Source organism: Dicentrarchus labrax, unplaced genomic scaffold, assembly GCF_905237075.1.
Source record: "Dicentrarchus labrax unplaced genomic scaffold, dlabrax2021, whole genome shotgun sequence".
Lineage (NCBI taxonomy): Eukaryota > Metazoa > Chordata > Actinopteri > Moronidae > Dicentrarchus > Dicentrarchus labrax.
In genome coordinates, this window is record NW_026136719.1 from 13,024,969 (window position 1) to 13,044,768 (window position 19,800).

At 40.0% G+C, this 19,800-nt stretch overlaps 1 protein-coding gene across 2 annotated transcripts in view; it reads right to left on the bottom strand.

The window, feature by feature from the left end:
- The window catches only part of pcdh17 (protocadherin 17), a 53,985-nt gene that overhangs the window by 17,070 nt on the left and 17,115 nt on the right, over positions 1-19,800 (bottom strand). The window contains exons 3-4 of one of the 2 annotated variants that reach the window (XM_051378261.1): positions 15,091-15,149; positions 14,456-14,625 (exon numbers count right to left, since the gene is read on the bottom strand). In XM_051378261.1, the coding sequence (XP_051234221.1) occupies positions 14,456-14,625; positions 15,091-15,149 (229 nt within the window). Of the gene's footprint in view, positions 1-14,455; positions 14,629-15,090; positions 15,150-19,800 lie in introns of both variants that reach the window. The other variant, XM_051378260.1, reaches the window with a different exon arrangement.

Below are 19,800 nucleotides of genomic sequence, written 5' to 3' on the forward strand. Positions count from 1 at the left end.
ATCACTCGTCTGTTTATAAAGTATGATTAGATTAAAAGAAACTGACGGAAATGCAATAACGGTCTATTAGTCTACCCGTCAGGGGGGATAATCATTTCAAATAGAAATGTGTTTTCCATCTCACTATCTAATTTACACTTTCTTTGCCTCTCCATATGTTTCATTCCTGAGACTGGTGGGTTATGAGCATGAGGCTTTAAAACAGACTGGGTTCAAGTCCAGGCCACTGCAATAAAACACAAATAAAAAGAAATATATAGCAATAAGTACCTCGCAGACTTGGCTCGTGAGAAAGAAAACCCAAAGGCTAGAGGACCCCAGCTCTAGCTGACAAATGTATGCATTGAATTTGAAGGTGAGAAAAACAACTCCTCTCAGTCCACGCTGCCCCATTCTGTGTGGTGGTTTAAGATTAGGGTCAAAGATTAGAAGGCTTACACAAGATAAGAATGGGATTAAAAGAGCTCAGAGATGTAAAATTACAGATCAGAGAACTGGTGAAAACACACCTGAATTGTAAACAAACTCATAACACGGCAGCCACCTGTCCTTCTGGACAATCCTGGCATCATGGAGGGGGGGAAACAAAACAATGTATTCCTGATGAGAGAATAGGAAGTGAATATTATGGAAGCTGCATCCAATATTCCAGAGAGGGATTCAGCACACATCAAAGGCTGCCTCTGCAGTAAGTCTGTTAGATTTGGGATTAATGGACTCCAGAGGGGCCTGGACACACACACGCAGGCACTCACACACACACTCACAAACACACACAAAATCCACTACCACAACTCCGCCTGATAAGATTCACAACCCAGGCTAGCAAAGCACTGCAGTGCAGAGTATATCTATTCTACTAGCTCTCCACAGTAGACTCTCTACTGCAGGATGATACTGTGTTACAACATGCTGTAAATCAGTGAAGGCAGTTAGTGTAATTTCTCAACATTCTAGTAAATTTTGGAAAACAAATGCTTCAACTGTCCAAGTGGCAGAGAGAGCACAGCAAGATTTCCATGAATGCAATGCAGACTCTTTCCAGTCATGTCTATTGGATTGTTTGGACAAGTTCTTTATTTTGCTTGTCAAATTACGAAGCACATGCCCAGACACACACTCGCATGCATGCCTACGTGCACACAACTGTAAGATGCCTCCAAGCTCCAATGAGTTCATGCAAATTACGAAAATGCAAATTCATATGGTAAGCCTCAGCTGTCCTCTGATGCATTTTGAGGAAAACACAACGAAATGGGGGGGAAATTCAGCAATGAATCTATTTCGTTTAATCTCAACAGACAGAAAGACAGCCTAATCCCAACCCTGGCTGCCTTTCCACCCCAATGCTCAGCCTCTCCCCATTTTGCCACCCCCTCCTGCATCCCCTGCCCTCTGGGCTAAAACCACAGGTGCAGGCAAATGCAAACCACTGGGTGGAAAATGCTCGTTGACAGCATTCTGGTGTGTTTGCGATTGGTCAGTGAACAATGAGGGAGTTTCCTGAACCACTTGTCGTGCTGATGTAACAGCTGGACACCAACACCAGACACGGATCAGGGTGGGAAGAGACGATGCGGAACAACAGGGAACTTAAAACTAAAATGAGATTCAGCAAAGCTTAAGCTCACTGTCATTTCACAAACTGTGAGTCGCAAAGAGAAGAAAAATTCACAAAGAACACAAACAAAACTAAGTCACAGTTATTTGCGAGAGATTCTCTACATTTAAATGTTTTGATTATATTTTAAACTGCAACTGTGTGTGAAATAAGCTTATGTATACAGTAGGATTTGTCTAATTTTACTGTCACTTGAATTGTCTATTAATTTTTCTTTGAGTAGACGTGGTCATAAATTAGCAGTTCAAAGCTCAAAAAAGGAAGATTGTGGCAATCACCTGTTGTTCGATTTGTCTTGAATTCTGATGTGGTTGCCTGGATACAGTAACAGCAAGAGTGTGTATTTTCCATCAGTCTATGTGTACTAATTCACTGACTCGCTCAGCTATTGTCTGCCTCTTCTCTTTTGAAGGACCACCACGCTGCACACAAGTACATGCAAGCACGAACCCATGGCCACGTGCACACCCAAACCCGCTCTCATCCACATGATCACCCTGAGCAGCATTATCACAATCTAGGGAACTAGATTATCCCTAGGCTCAAAACTTCATCCTCTTTGATCCCCACTTGGGAGGGGATGAGAGGCAGCACAGGGGGACCATCACCCAGATTTCCCACTTGTTAATCAAGGCAGGATTTTGATCACCTTCAGGGACAGATGGACAACTATTTTCAAAACATCATCACACAATGGGCATTAAGGTATTGAGGATACTTCCTCCAGCAGCAACAACCTATGATCCCATAATAATTACAGTGATGCTTATTCTCAAAAACTATATCAGATACAGCTGCAGACATTTCAATTAATATTATTCATTGTGTGGTGTCTCATAAAAATGTATGTGCACTGGTGACTGCATTTCACCTAAAATGTAATACAATTCAGCTAAGATAATCTATTGCTACATTTTAATCAATATTTCTAACTAGCTTCAACTAATTCCAACAATGCAAACTGAGTGAATCTAGTCCTAACTAGTGGGGGTGACATGTATAGGTTGATGAACTGAGTGGTGCTCTCTTTTAAACCTGATACAAAAAATCTACACATTTACACTGCAACACATCCTGTCTACCCCACCGTGGTCTGAATTTCAATGAAGTGTGTGTAAACCAAAAGAGGAGATGCAAACAAGCATAAGCACTGTATGAAGATCCATCACACTTAGTTGTTTACACGGCAAGCCTTCTAAATCTCCATAATAGATCTTTGTTGTGGTTTGAGGTGGGATGGTGAGGTCAGCTGTTAATTGGCTGCTGGTAATTACAGATGCATCTTAAGCTTGCTGACATTGTCCGTGGGGCTTTGGAGACTTGCAACTAATGCACCGCAGAGATTACTGCAACGTACAGAAAATTACACAACTCTCATTCGTGCATACTGAAGTAGCAATTAAAACTCCTTGTGTTAAGTCTAACCCAGTTCTCACCCTGTCATACAGCCATTGTAGGCATCACATGTTAGGTGTATAATGTGGCTTGAATTCCTTTTAGGTTGAGAGGGGCACATAATTTTCTGTGCCCCACGTCTCTTCATTTAAATGTTTAAGCTCGTCATTTCCTTCAACTCTTCCATCCTTTGCCAGTAGCCATGAGGGTGTTTTTCCCCTCTGTGGGGCTGCTTCCTGGGGAGGGGAGGCAGCGCAGGGACAATAGCAGCCACCCAATTAAAGCTGTGTTGGCCTCGCAATTCCTCAAGGTATTGCCATGTGACAGTTTAATTAACCAAGCCCCTTATCTTAATTTAGCAGGATCAAAAAGTAACAAACTGAGGTTATCTGAGAAAAACACTCCCAGTCGCCATCCACACATTCTCACCGAGACACACACGTGCACACACACATTCTCTCTCTCAATCTCAGTCAGTTTAAGTAAGCTATAATAGTACAGTGCCACACGTGTAACAAAGATATTTGTTGAAATTCGTATAGCTTGCTGGTATTGTCACACAGATGCCACGAAGCTATATTGGTGCAAATGCTTTAATGCATATTTATTACAGCTGTCGAGGTCAGCCTAATGACAGTCTTTTTATGCCTCCGCCGTGTGTGCAAGTATGTCCCTGAGTGTGTGCACATGTGACTTGGTTCAGGCGCATCTTAGAAGGGTATGCATTTATGTTGACAGGTTTTCTTTTGAATTTGAACCAGTAGCTCAGTAACAGCAAGAAGCCAGGCACCATGCTACTTAAGCCAATCTCCCATGGAGCCCGCCTGCTGTCCCGCACCTTTTCATCCCTCCATCCATCCATCCATCCATCCATCCATCCATCCATCCCATCCATGAGCTCTTTCTTCTCATCATCTGATCACTTATCAATGGGTTGCCACTGGTTATTAAATGTTTCTTCCTTCCTTCATTGCAGCCCTGTTTATTCTGTTTTTTCAGTAATCCAGTGCATCTCTTTGAGTTTGTATTTATTTAATATGTTTGAGCCCTGCTACTATGGCTCCACATACCCTTTCATATATCCCATTTTCTGACATCTCTGATCATCCTATCCACTGTCATCGCATAAACCACATCCTCTCTCTTTGTTTTAGCGTTTCCTCTTCTTCAACTACTCCATTATCTATAACACTGCAGGCAGTGGATGAAAGGACATTACTAGTTATGGTTGAGCAGAGAAGAAGTCCTGATGCCTTGGACAGGCCAGGCCCATTTATCTCTCTGGTTCTTGATGCAGTGTAACATGGGGAAACAATGCCCCAGGGCAACACAAATATTCACTCACATCAGCCTAGGAAACAGCCGGGACAAAGGGGACCTTCACTTGTATCTTACTGATTCAGTGGAAGTTGTGCTGAATTCACTGTCTAGGGACATTTTTACCAGGCATTCATTTTCACATAGCTGAACAATTTCCAAAGGTTGTAACTGCCTGCATATAATTGATCAACCAATCTGTCACTTTGTGTTTTTGCAATTAATATTGTTGCTGCAGCCAATATAGCATTACTGGGCATAATATAAGTCAAACCATTGCACTGTGTGATTTAAACCTCAGCTGATTGTGACTGTCCCTCCAAATCCATACAAAAACATGTTACTATAACTGCATGCTTACAAAAACCTCTTTTGTGGATAGAGAAGGGCACACACCCACACAGAATACAAAAGGTGTGCCAACCAGTTTGCTTGTTCAAAGTAACTGTTCTGGTATTGAAAATGGCAGTAAAATGCACAGATAACACATGTACACGAGACAAGAATTCATTAAGCATGCAGTGGAATTGCAAGAGAAACGTTTCTGTTTAGATCAGAGACAGATTTGTGTGAAAAAAAGATCTGTGCCACCCGAGACTTCACCTCCCACAATATTGTTACCAGTTGACGAGAAAAGTAACTCCTCTAATTGTGAGAAGAGGCTACAGGTGCAAATTTTCCATATGTAATACATCACTGCTAAAAAGTAAAAGTTGTGTCTCTCTGTCTGTCTCTATAATAAGGTATAATGTTTTGAGATGTAAAGTTAGGTTAAAGCATGACATAATCCTCAGCCCAATAAAAAGTGTACCCAGCCTGTGAAGGCATAGATAATACTTGTTGTGTCATTCCATGTAAAATACCAGTTTGACTTTACAGCATATTACTGAAAACAGGACACGTAAAAATGCAGTAGGCTATTTAAGTACAATTCACAGAGCTTTAATCTTCATTTCAACCCCCAAACCCCCAAACTAAACCCTCAACTGTTACATATCCATTTTTCTAGCCTTTGTGATGTTTAATTAATTTCATGACATGGACTCTTAGATTAGTTTCTTATGGTCTGAAATAAATCCAACTCAAAAGACAAAAACTACTGAAAGCACTGCTTTGACTGCTACAATACTGACAGAAATACAAGGAAAGTAAAGCTGGAACTATTAAGTGTGTATCAGTGAGTTTTATTTCCACCATTAATCAACGAATTGTGTACAACTTTGCAAACAATGGCAAATATAAACTAATCAACTAACTTATTCTAATTTCAATTCAATGTATAAATAATGGAAGAAGAGTAAAGCTAGCAGCTCCTTGCATTTTGTTCAATTCGGCTCAATTTTTGCATCTCATAAGCTGTAACTGTTTGGTTTTCCTTACTTGATAAATTGCTTAAACAAACAACAAATTTGAAACCAATGAAGCTTTCAAGGCATGTGAATCAATGCTGAAAGAGATGAGAATGATAATTTATATGACTGAAAAAAGATAGGGTGGAAGCAAAAGAGGCTACCAAAGCATATGTAAATGTGGTTAATGTCTAGAATTACATCCAACACACACACACACACACACACACACAGATACACTTAAACACACATACACCAATGCGCCAATGCCCGGCTGTCCATGGACAGAGGACAGATGGCCGTGGAGTGGCTCTGGTCCAGGAAGTGACGATGTTCTGTATCATTATAATCTGCTCCGTAGTATCCTCCCTACTGCTGTGCTGGACAACATGTTTCACCCACTGAGAGCAGATACTGGAACAGAGCTTCTGCTGCTCTGTCACACATACTCTTAAAGAGATGCTGTGACAACAAACTAACTTTTATTGTGAGTGCTCCTTCATTTAACCCTTACAAAAATTGGAAAAGATAATGTTCATTTTATAGCCCACAACTCATTGATTGACTTAATACAGTAAAGAACGAGCGCAAGGACAGAGCAAATGTACACCAACAACATATTGTAAAAAACATCCACTCAGCCCCTTTACAAATCAGTCTCACAGGAGTTATTTTTGTCTGTCAGTCTGTGTACCTAACCAATACACATACACAGGCACAAGGCTGCACAGCATTGACTCTGATTCACTGTTTACCCTATTTACTGTTTTCAGTAAAAGGCACACTTGTTACCACCAGTAAGCTCAAAAACATCTCCAGTCTATCTGTCTTAAAATATCTCAGCGTCAGAAGTTATGATAACATCCTAATTGTGTGTTTTGTTATCACCAATTTAACTACGCTTTTCAATTAGAGGTTAATGCCTGAAAAAACGTAGGCTGCACTGCCATGGGGCTCAGCCACACAATGTTAATTAATTTCATTTATAGCACAGACACCACATCTACACGGTTGTTGTTCATGTGATTACAAAAAGAACAACTGGGAGCCGAAACATGTCTGTCGTGATGATGGAGGAGATAAAAACATAGATTTTCTCTGATGCTGAGGGAATATATCTTATGTGTGTGTGTGTGTGTGGTACAACAAGTTTGGCAAGGAGGGTTTTGCTCTCTCTCCACTGTGTGCAAACATGCACTCCGGATGATAATGTAGGTTACTAGTGTGTTTACAGCAAGCAGGTCTGTGTGCATGTATAAACTGTCAACATGAAATATGCAAACTAATCAAACCGCCTAGCCTCATTTTCTGAGTTCTATTACACACAAATGAGGTATTAAAACAAACAAATTCAAATTCATCTGCAGGTAGGGCTTCTGACAAGAACAATGAAAAGTTAGATCTACCGTTCAGCATAAACAGGTGTGTTTAATGTCAAATCTGTTTTCCACAGAGCTGATTAAGACTGACAAAAACAAACAAGCAAAAAAGAAATAAATTAATAATGATAAAAAAAGAAAAATAACAATAATATCACTGAGGTTTTACTGCACCTGACAGTGAATGAGACTTTAACAATATGGTTGAAGAGTGATTAACTTTAAATCTCCATGACTCTGGACTAATCCTCATACTCAGTGTGCCTACATTTTTTAATGGGCCTTGAATAACATTTCCACAGCATTTAATGGCTTTGTGTGTTTTTTTCAGTGTCTAATATGAGTTAGCACACACTTGGATTAATACCCTGTAATGTTTTCATTACAGAGCAGTGTGAGGAGAGAGGGCTGGGCTGTAAGCTTTTAGGGGCAGCAGCTCTCATTGGAAGGTGCAGGAGAAAAGCACTCAGTGGGATCTAACGCAGATGTTTTTTTTAAGATAAGAAGTCCAATCATGGTATGATGAGAAGTTGTAATGGTACTTCGAATGAAATAAGACATATTTTTACTCATCGCTTCCATAAACATGCTATAATTATTCGCTGTGGCTACAAGGGTGAGGGGATAATGTCAGTGATTTATAGCCCAAGTGGGAAGAGTCCGAGATATTCATCAATTCTCTCCAATGCTGTGGTGCCACAGTGCTTGAGATAGGCTTCACTGGCTGAATGAGGATCAGGGGGTGAGCCGCCATGCAGGCGGGCTGAGGTGGAAATCACACCCCACAGCCAGCACAGCCCAAAATTGTACACACACACACACACACACACACACACACACACACACACACACACACACACACTCAGCACAAGAGGAAGGACACAAGAATGGACATTACCCTTCATGAACCACAATCATAACAATGGAATTTAATAAAACTTCATGTACTAAAGAAAATAGACTAATCCGTTCAAATCTTCCATAATGAGAGAGAAGAAATCCTAAGACTGTGATATTTCCCCTCCCTTCACCCCACAAGATTTTAGGCTTTCCACAGGATTCCACTAGCTTAGCCGCAAATCGCCTCACTGCTGTGCGATACCGCCACATCCTCTAAGAATGAGGTGAACACACAAACACACACACACACACACACACACACACACACACACACACACACACACACACACACATACACAAATCTTATTTGACTTTGAGTGATGTCCAGATTGCTGATGGTTCTTATTTTCCACACCAGAAAAGTAGCTGGTGATGTTGCCATGAATCAGGCTATCAGCCCAGCCAGGGACAGGCCATGTAGAGCTGAAAAGATGAGGAGCAGGAAAAGATGGAAGGCTCAGAGACAAATCCTCTCTGTGCAATGGCGCGCACAAACAGTAAAAAGAAACATGAGCATCTGGCTGCTTCTTTCAGATGTTTGCTTGTTTTCTAATCTACTCCCAAAGGCCATGCTACGGACGTTTTGAAAGATTCTTTAAAGGTTTGATATTTAAACAACTACTCCATTAGAGAAGCTGGAAATGATCTTCATTTTTAAATTAACCATTACTAATTAAAAGAGCTAACATGCAGTCAGTGAGCTGTTAGGGTAAGAGGAGCTCTGTAACACATCAAGTCCTGCTCGTGTTGCTATGGGAGAGTTCACTGGAATGACGCACGCGTATGTCTCCACTGGAACAACGGGTGTAAACACACTCTGATGGCCTCAATTAATCATGTTTAAACAGACAGATGTGATAGCATTACATGAAACCATGACTCCTCCATATGCTACCTGTTTGGAGTAATGTTTGTAAACTAACTAATTACAATGCTCTCAAATGAAGCCTCTCTCTCAGCAGATGTTTCGTCCATTAACCTGCAGAACAATTGCTTTAACATCGTGTGAAGAATCTCACATTAGCAATGCCCTATCAACACTGGCGAGTGAGACGTTTGGATAAATAATTAAAGGTTGTGTTAAGCTTTGAAAAACTAACTTTTTGCTGTACTGATTTTATTCATTTTTTAAATCAATGAGAAATTATGTGCTTTATCTGTTGTTGTCAGCGATGATATATATATATATACTATATACTATTTACTAAGGACCGGGAGTTATTTATGCAGCATTGCAATAAAGCCTAAAGCCTAATAAAGCCTCGATCCCATGGCCAAAGGGTGTGAAAGGTATGAATATTAAATATTATAATATCAAATATATTGTATACGAATATCACAGGTAAGAAAGACATATTAATGGTGATAAGAAATAGCAACCCTAGCAGCAGTTTTCACCCTCATAACTGCAGTAACTGATGAATAAATGTAGTTTCTCTGAGCCACAAGAAATGATTGAGTCACGTTCTGGCTGTGCCACGGCTCCATCACATCTCCACTTTGGATCTGATGTCCACTGGAAATGTTTCAGAAGTTTCAAGCAGCCTGTCTTTCAGCAGCCAGATTTTTTGTTGCTTTGTTCATTTGTTTTTCGGATTCAATTTTGCTGTGTCTGAACTGTGTCTTTGTCCCACTCTGTCTCTCAGTCTGTGCCTGTATTTCTCCGGCTTCAACTGGAAACTTTACACTGTAAACAATAATTTACCCCTGAAAAAGGAACCTGCATAAACATTACAAAGTAAAACAATATATAAACTCATCCATCAGACTGTGGTAAGGCATTATTGACAGTTCTCAATTGCAGAACCTATCACTGATTTTGGTTTTTAACATTATTTTGGCCACATTGGGGCATATTTCTTCCTATAAAGGTACAATTGGTTAGTCATAATAAAAGCACTTGATATCTTATACACATGTAAGGGAATTATAATCATAAATATCTCCAAATTACATGTACATACATTATTAACTGCAACTATTATTGTGATATGTATTGAGTGTACTGGCCTAAGTGCACTGTCTATAACAAAAATGACATACATGTCAATAATAAACTCAATAATAACGGGCTTATTGTGCTGCATTTTGAATACAAATTCAGAAGCATTCAAATTACAGCTGTAATACGCATCTACCCAGCCTATGAAAATCGTGTCTGCATTTATCTGTCCATGAAATATGAATGATGTTGAATGGAATGCCCTTTTCCAACAGTCAGATAAAGGTTTATTGAAGGCCAGAGTGAGAAGGATAGAGGTTGCCATGGCTACAAGTGTGAAAAGGGCATCTGATCTGACTTCTGACCAGTCAATTAATCTTGGAATTGCATTTTTTTTTATCAAAGGTTCACTTGTGATTCAAAATTAATTGCTCTGAATAAAAAGATAAAAAAGGAAAGATTGAAATTGTGGGGACTTAAAACACTTTGTAAAAGTACAGTTATGCTAGAGTCTTAAGATTAAGACTGCCACAAGGGAAGATTGGCAAATATTTAAGATGGATTAAAGTCTGAATATTTAGTTCGTTTGGTCTGAACACAGTCACAATGACACGAAAACTTGACTTTGACATACTCAAAAACCCATTAAATTAAATTGTTTAGAACAATATATAGTGTGCTTATTGTTTTGGCTACTGTACTTAATTGAAAATACCAATGATAAATTTAAAGTGGTGAAATTCATCGGCCTTCTGTCTACAGGAATAAATTAGCTCTCATTGTTGTTACCAGAGACATATAATACTTCAGATATCCTGTAATATTGTTATGTCACCAGGACAGGACTTCATACGACACATATTGTGTGACAATATTGTCAGATACCAGATAACTAAAATGTCAACTAAGACTGCAGAAAAAAGCCCAATCAAGAATTAACTAAGAAACACTTGAGGCCTCTACCATGGTTGCAAAACCCTAACGCATACTAGTGACTTAAATAGAAAATACATTTTAATTTAAATAGCTATAAGAACAATTTATATAGAACCAAAGACTTTAGGTTTTTCTTGATGCATCATAAAAATATAAGGTTTAGGGAGTAATAGTCAAATATATCGGATTTCAAACATCATTATTTATTTGTGTACTGTATATACATTTATGTCTGCGTGTGCATTTACATTAATATTTGGGTGTGTATGTATGTGTGTAAGAGTTTGCATGTGTGAGAGCAACTGACAATGTGTGACATTTCTCTTATTTAAGCCATTTATATGCTGAGGGATGGGGGTGGGGGCTTCTATCACCTTGCCACAAATAACAGGAAAAAGTCAATTTCATCGCCTTTTACTACGCTGTCATATGAACACATCTCATGCTGTCTCTCCTCACTGAATTCACGCTGTCCTTGTAGTATCACATCCTCTTCTCCCCCTCCTCTGTTCCACTCATGCCTCCCTTTTAAAACAAGGCAGGAGACGGCTTGATTATCACACTCCAATCGCAGCTAATTAGGATAGGTCAGCTGGTACAGTCAAACAGTATCCCTGTCAAACAGTGTCCCTCCACGCTCTTCTTCCTCCTCCTCTTCCATCATCCCTTTCTCTCCATTTCCTCGGACAGCCCTATCAGTGGGTAACATCTCCCTACACCACTGCTGCCTGTCTGTTCGTGATAGCGACTATGGCAGTCATCTCCACAGAGGCGAGCGATGTGCTGCCAGCCACTCTGCCAGAGCCAGACAAGCCTGTATCAGCGTCTGCTGCAGACGCGTTGGAGCATCAATTAATCGCTGTTTAAAACTGGCAAAAAATGCATTTGATATACTTAAGCTTAATTAATACATTGCTAGCAATTTTGCAGGGCTAATTAATCAATTTGAGACTGGTCCCTGGTGCGAAGATGTCCAGATTATGTTGTCTGGAAGAAAACTGCACTGAACATCAGAGAAGAAGATGAATTACAAACATGGAAATAGGGAGTTGTATGTTTGTTCAACCAGCGCCTGTTGCAAGAGGAGAGCATAAATAGTGAAATTGAGGGCATATTTAGCAAAAAAAAGGGCCAAAAGGGATGGCAAAATCAGAAACAAAAAGGGAGAGAGAAACACAATTGTGTAAAAACTGAAGGCTACAACCTAGAGACTATAAAGGCTAAGAACTGAAACCGGGTTGGGGATTGATTGGGACTTGAACTACATGCTTTGTGCACTTGTAGTTCTGTTTATACTGAGCCAGTGAATGAGGCCGCAGTGTCCTGGCAGGCAAGCAGAGAGAGCTACAGAGAGTAATTGGGGGGGCTATGCTTGGAGAGAAACAGAGGATTTAAGATGAGATGAAGGAGGGAAGGGGGGGGGGGGGGGGGCAGAGAGAGACCTATGAAGTAGATGCTAAGTGCTGAGATGTAAAGAAAATAAGCCTGCAGGAAAACGACCCCAGGGACAGTGACCAATGACAAGCTCCCTTTTCCTTTATTAAAAACTGATAACAGACATACGTACCTGTGTTCTTCTATGTGTGCAATGCATGTGTGTGCAAGGAGCTTTATTTTAACCACAGACCTCAAAGACATTCAATACCTGAATGTAGAGCAGCACAATACATTGTATTTCCTTTAATAGCGCATGTTTAAGTTCACTTTTAACCAAGCCTCATTAATAAGCCATAAAATTACTATAATAAATTACATGAGTGGGTCGGCTTAAGACAAACTAGCATATGGGACTACTCCTAAGCTTACAAGGCACAAGGTGACCATCTTGCAATTCATCTTAAACACCGGGAGACATAAAAGTATAAAAACAGAGTTTCTCAGCAGATAACATTATACTTTGAAAGGCAGAAGATCACACTATAATATTGTTTTCTCATGTAAATATTAACTTAAAGTTAGGCATAATTTGATGCTTTTGAGCACTTAATGCAGATGCACTGGAACCATGCCAGAGTGATGTTCACCACCCCTCACTCATCATCACTGTTCTTGCACAATACCTTGGCCTTTTGCCCCTGCCCTCCCCCATAGCTTAGCTAAGCCCACATGTTATTGGCTAAACACAGCCAGCTGCAGCCAGTTAACTGTCTAATCTCACATCGATCGATTTCCCCAAACAAGGAGAGGTGGAGAAGTGGAACGAAAGTCGTGGAGCGGGGTGAAAACACAGCAGAGGGTGAGAGTAAATGGGAGGGCAGCGATGAGTGAGGAACAGACAAAGGCAGGTTATAGCCTTTCACTGAGTTTCCAGCACCACCCGGGCTTGTGTGTGTGTGGGTCTGTTTGTGTACGGGTGCGACAATCTCTCAAGACCGTCAAAAGGATACTGATCGAAGGCAACACACAGAAAGGTGGATGGACAGGCTGTGGTGGGTACTATCAGGCAGTAGCAGCACACATCCATCAATGTTGTATTGGGACAGTTTTTACTCGACTACAGCCCAACACACTCTTCACAGCTCCCTTTGTCATGTGTTCTGTGTGTATAAATGTGATTCTTTCAGTCCCTCACGGACAATTAAATGGGAACATTTTAAAAATGAGAAACATATGGAGCTTTTTAATTGGCCAATTTCTCTTGCCAACGTGTGTGGCTTTTTTTCATTCAAAAAACCAATGAAAAGGAAAAAAATGCTATCTAGTCAGACTTGCATATAGCAGCACAGAGTGTTACAAAAATTGTCATTGTCCTTCCGCGAGGAGTAAAACAGCCCTTCTGTTCCCTGGATTAATAGCACCATTACAGAGGATCCATGTTCAGGATACAGCACAGTACGTCTGGATCCAGTCAGTGAGATACATACTTGTTGGTGTAAAGACTTCAGTGAATTTCTGTGGAAATATCTGTTTTTTCAAGCAGGTAATGGCCCACACCGCAGTACATGACTGGTTCAAGCTGCAGTGAGAAATGTACCATACCTTCTCTCCCATTATTTCTCTCAATACCTATGTATAATCTTGGCTTTCTTGCCTCCCCTGACCCTGCACTAATCATGTGAGATGGCATGGGGTGAGGAGCACTGAAACAACTCATATCTGGGGAGTTATTGTTCTACACATGTCATGTGTAATCTGCCCGACCCACAGCGCTTAGAATAATTATTCATATTTAATCACCACACTACGAAGCTACATCGCCTGCCGCTCACTAAGTCATTTTCCATGTTCCATTATCAAAGTTTCAGAGACGGGTGCTCAGGGAAGGGGGACTAAATGGAGAGGCTGAAGTAGTTGGGCTTATAAAAACATAATGGGCTTGTCTGCTTTGATAAACTGAGGACGTGTATAGAATGCACACTCGCTCACACCCTCAAATACACACATACACATACACACACCACACATACGTTAAATGAGAAAAGTGCTGAGAACAAAGTAGGGAAGAATAAAGTAGCCAAGTATAAGTTCAGATTGGGAGCGTTCAGGCAAGTCAAGAGCTCAATCGTTAATACAAATAACGCATGCAGCACAGAAAATGGATTGATAGTCATTTGGTGTTTGGCTTGCATGGCATCTTTCATTTCTCATGCAGTAAAATTTGCCAATGAGGGCTCACCTTGCTCCAAAGGTGGTGGTTTCACGCCTGTAGCCTTCAACTTGAGGGCTTCTTTAGCAGACATATCACAGCAGGAGCCTTTGTTGGTGTCCTGGTCGCTGTCAGCCTGGTCGCTGTCACCATGACCACTGTCTCTGAGGCTTGCTCGCTCGGGGTCTTTGAATGTCGAACTACTAGACAAATAAACAAAAACAAAAAGAGCATTAGTACACAGTGTCTGGGAATTTGTCAGGCTTTTCATTTTTTCTACCCTCAGTGGAACTGTAGAGACAGAATGAAACATTGATGAGCATCCCTGAATGATTAAACAAAACCAGAAAAATTATAATAATAGGATTTCAGATGTAATAAAATGTTTCTAAAAATACGGCCACAGCAGTACTGCCTTCTAAAAAAAAAAACCCAGAGATAAAAAAGAGGCTCTTGTGTGTGATCATATTTTATGTATTATAGAGAATACTATTAGTGACTACTTTTAAACCTAATTAAATGTACATGCACTTGCTCTCCCTGCTATGACTCAGTACAATTTATTGTCAGTTTAGTTACTGATGAGAAAGTACTGTGTTGGGACTATTGGAGAAAAGAAAACAATGGTCTGAGATGTAGTGACGCTTATAGATCCCAACTCTTACCTTTGAACAAACTGTTGTCTGCTACCCATATAATTAGGCTCAGTGGGAAAATTGTCCGTCTGTGGAGAAGAGAGAGAGAAAAAAAAAGTATGTAGTGGGCTTTACAAAGTCCTGCTGTGAAACAAGATTTCCTAGTGACATATGATTAATTATGCAGAAAAAAAATAGGTAGAGGAGGGAATAGGGCAAATAAAATGCTGGAGATGTGAGCTCTATATCGTTTAGGTTGGAGCATTTCATTAACCACATAAGGCAGGCTAATTAGCCATTTGAGAGTAAACCGCAGAGCTGAACATCAAATCGGGCAAGCATAGTATAATCAATAACCGCTAGGACAATGGTCTTGATGAGCAAAGAAAACTTTGCAGCAACTGTGTTGAAGTGTCAGCTAAACATCAACTAACCAAATTACAGCACTCATACAGAAATTAAAATGAAATTTGCTGTTTCTTCCTGTAACAAACTGTTCACTCTCTGAGCCTCAACACTTTTTTTCTCTTTCCATAAATGTTTTGTGAGGAACTGGGGCTTGTATGTGTTGAACCATCATCTGTTTATTTGATATGGGGCAACCTGAATCACATACACAGGGGGCTTCATGCGATGTGGATCAATAGAAAAAACACAAATACACGCTTGTGCACACAAAGTATCCACCAAGACACACTATCACAATAAAGTCTAAGATATAAAGTCACACAAAGAAACAGCATGGCATGTATGACAAAATACAGTTGTATAACGGAATATTGGTACAAACCCTATACTGCATAAACTGCACAAACACTCAGCTCTGTATGAAGCAGTGCATTACAGAGTGGATCAATCACATTGGCAGTGGAAAGTACTCTGCCCCAGCCTGTCGCTTTCTCTTGTTAATTATATCAAAGTACGGTATATGAGGGTTTTTAATCACATCGATTGAGATAAAAGGTCACAAAGATCCCAGTTTATTTCTGCCATTTATATAAGTTACCTATAATAATGAGAACTAACGTAAAAACAATCAGATGTATAGACTTCACTGTAACCCACGAAGAACACAGTAAGACAAAAACTAATGTGTTTATATTTTGTTAAAATTATTAGAGGAATATCTCAATGTCCCTGTTGGGAAGAGGTAAGAGGGGTGAAACAAATGCCTTCAAGAGATATAGCTTTCATACTGTTGTAGTGGTATTCATCACAGTAACACAAATAATAATGCTATGTAGTCCACAACTCTCTGTCTTGAATTAATAGCAGTGAAATGTCATGTTTAGTGAGTAATGTCTCCTTGTGCCAGGCTTTTTCACATGCACAGCTTGACTCACAGTCGATAGAGTATTTCAATGTCATCCGTGCTCTGCGGTGGCTCAGTATGAAAAAAGGGTGTGTGAAGGTCAGACAGGCCACCTCAGTACTTTGACCTTCCATGCTTTTGCCAAAACCTTTATCTCTACCTAAACACTCTATTCCATCTCAGCCTTCGCCAAGATTAAAAGAAAACACCTACAGAATATATCAAAGGCTGGAATCTGACCACGGACTAAGAGAAGAATGAAGGTTTGAAATAGTTTGGCATTGAAATGATAAAAGCCTGAGTTTTTAAAAAATGGGAGATGGAAGTCTTTATATTGATGTGCCCCTTCTGTACTTTTATGACCAGGGACCCGTCCTTGGACATACTTTTCAATCAACTCAGCTCTGCTGGCATTGAATTTGATTGTGATGAAAGGACATCAACAGAAAAAGGTTTTCCTTGATTGTTATAGGGTTTCATTGACTTTCTGCACCTGCGCACGTAGAACAAATTACATCCTTGAACGCAGAATATGGTTTTATAGTATTATTTAGGTGCACTGTACTTTAGTATAAAAAATAAATATTAAATGGAAATACACTTTTGACTCGTATGGTCAGTCATGGTCATGGGATGGTATTCATGATTGTAGTTTCTTTCTTGTCACTTAAAGTAGCATGCGCTCTACACCCCTCCTCCACCCTCCCCCCCACAAGCCAATAAAAAGCACATTACACCACTTCATAGAAACCTCTTTGCTGCCAATTAGAGTCCAGGCTGATCTTAAGCCTCCATCTCTTCCTGTCTGTCCATACTGCCCAGCCCTTTAACTACAATGGGCCACTTTCCAATTAATGGATCGATAACAGCCAGTATGGGCTGCTTTGTACTTAGCCAGTCAGAGCCCACAATGAATACAGGATAATTTGAGGAGGAATGATACATACTGGCTAGATGTCCATTCATTTCATTATCATTATTATGCACTGTATTATACAGCACATAAATTCATTTAGCATTGCAAGTATCATTGAGTATTTCATGTTGCTTGCCTGCACTTCTTGCCTTTTAATTTCCCATTTTAGGACTCCTTGAAATGAGTTGAACTGAATTGAACTAAAGTGAACTGACTAACTTGAGCTGAACCAAACTGACCTACTGTAAATTGAACTGACCCAAACTGTGGCAGCTGTATATTCAGCCTTAATGGTCTCAAAATTTGACTTGCTTATTGACCTAAAATATGAGTCTTTGACCTTAAAGGTTCAAAGAAGCAATGAACCTATTCGATAGACAATGAATCCAGCAACTCTGGGTCAGTGCACTTTGTGTGAGATATCAGCAGAGGTTAGTTTTGTTGGTAGCGTGGATGAGAATTGCAAAAGCATGTTGCTGAATTGTACTGAATGATGTGTTGTATCTAGTCCATGCAGCAAGGCCACAAAGGTCAGAGAGATACTGAGTACAGTGAGGCTGAGTAAGTGTAAAAAGCTGCACTCTATTCTGTATTCCCATTGAGACCCTAAGACTGACCGAGCAGACAGCAGGACGATTGAGACAAATGGGACGAGCATATTGGAGTGCTATTCTACTCTCAGGCCTTGTTGGTGCATTTTGGGGCTGTGTTCATTTCTATGGGGCTATACTTATACGTGTGTGTGTGTGTGTGTGTGTGTGTGTGTGTGTGTGTGTGTGTGTGTGTGTGTGTGCGTACACATGTGTGTTCGATATCTTAGGTAGGGGTGGTGAAAGAGGACAAACTGCAGCTTCTCTTTCACACATCATTGGACAGCTCTCTTTTATTCACAGGAACCAGAGTACACCTCCTCCCTCTACCTACCCTGCTAGGTATGATACATGCATTTGTCCTTTACTGTCTCTGTGTACTTTGTGTGAGTACTGTGCGTGTGAGTGCATGTCTTTCTTAATGTGTCAGAAGGTGTGAGCAGTTCCAAATCCACTGTAACCTTGACAGTAAGCCAAAAGGATTTGGACTGCAGTTTTTAATTTGATAAACTATGTCTCTGTTGTGTGTGAGCATGTGTGTGTGTGTGTGACGTTAACAGCAAGGGAACTCTACTTTATTCCCCTTGGAAAACGGTGAAAGTAGCTCAGTAATAGCCAAATGTGAAGAGTGGGTAAAGGATAAAACAGAGAGAAACTGAGCTTAGAGGAAAGAAAACACATTTCTGAAGGGGGTGCAGCAAAAGCAGGAAATAAAAAGGATGAAAACAGAAAAAGGAAAGCAAAGTGGCAAAGTGAGAGAATGATAAAGGAAGTAAGGAAAAGGGGGCGGAGAAACTAGACAATAATTAGACTGCATTGATTACCTAGTGGCTGAGGAGCAATTGTAAGTGATCAAATCTAATTAGCTGGTCCTATACATCTTCCTGGAGATAACGCACCAATCAATCAGAGGGCTTAAGTGAACTTAAAGCCATCACAGTCTACTGCCTGCTAAATATCTTCCACTATCTTCCAAATAACTTACAAGAGGTCCAGTTCAAATGACTTTCAGACAAGCAAGGAAGTGCAGCTGATGCCGGTAAATGGAGACTAGACAGATTTCCACCACACTGATGTCTTATCAGTACAGATGGACACCTTTCTAATGGTTCTGGACAGTACTTAATCATAAAGGAGACAATGAAAGAAGAAATCTCACACATTTTCCGACTAGTTTGGATTTCAAGGTGACATAGGATTGTTTTGACATTGTTTATGTGGTGTTGGCAAGTTATGCAGGCTGATTATATGCAGTCATAGTATTTAAGAATGCCTTGTCCATATTCATATTGGAAGGAAGGTTTTTTTTTTTTTTTTTTTTTTTTTTTAATGGGGTGCCGCATATGGACTTGAATAGATGACTTTAAAATTCATGCTCTAGTTTGTCCTTATTTAGAGGATAAATATATGAGGCTGATTTTTCAATGATTTGTATTTGTACCAAATAGTTTGTAAACCAGCACCAATTGAAGATTTTAAGGTATGTCTCTTTAGAATAACAAACTAAAAAGAAAAATGAACTCTGTAATATTCTACTTCATGTCAGTGACACTCAAACACAAGCTCTTGTATAATTCCAAGGAGCTGTGTTGTGGAGAAAGGTACAAATTAGTACTTCAACTGGTCACTTCCAAGTGTGAACAAGTGCAGTTGTATGAATAAGGCACAGCTGAAATCAAGCATGCACGCTCAGTAAACTTCTAGATGAAGTTAAGAAAAATACTTATTTTTGAAGCACAGAAAATTACTAGTAAGGGAGCATTCACACCTAGTCTTTTGGGTTATTCATCTGAACCACACAGCTTCAACTGTACTCCTTTAGTTCCCTAGTTTCAGCAGATCTTATAATACATCCATTATTTTTTACATTTTGACTGCAGGATTTATGGTCCACAAGGCAATGTTTAGCGTTAGTGTACGAC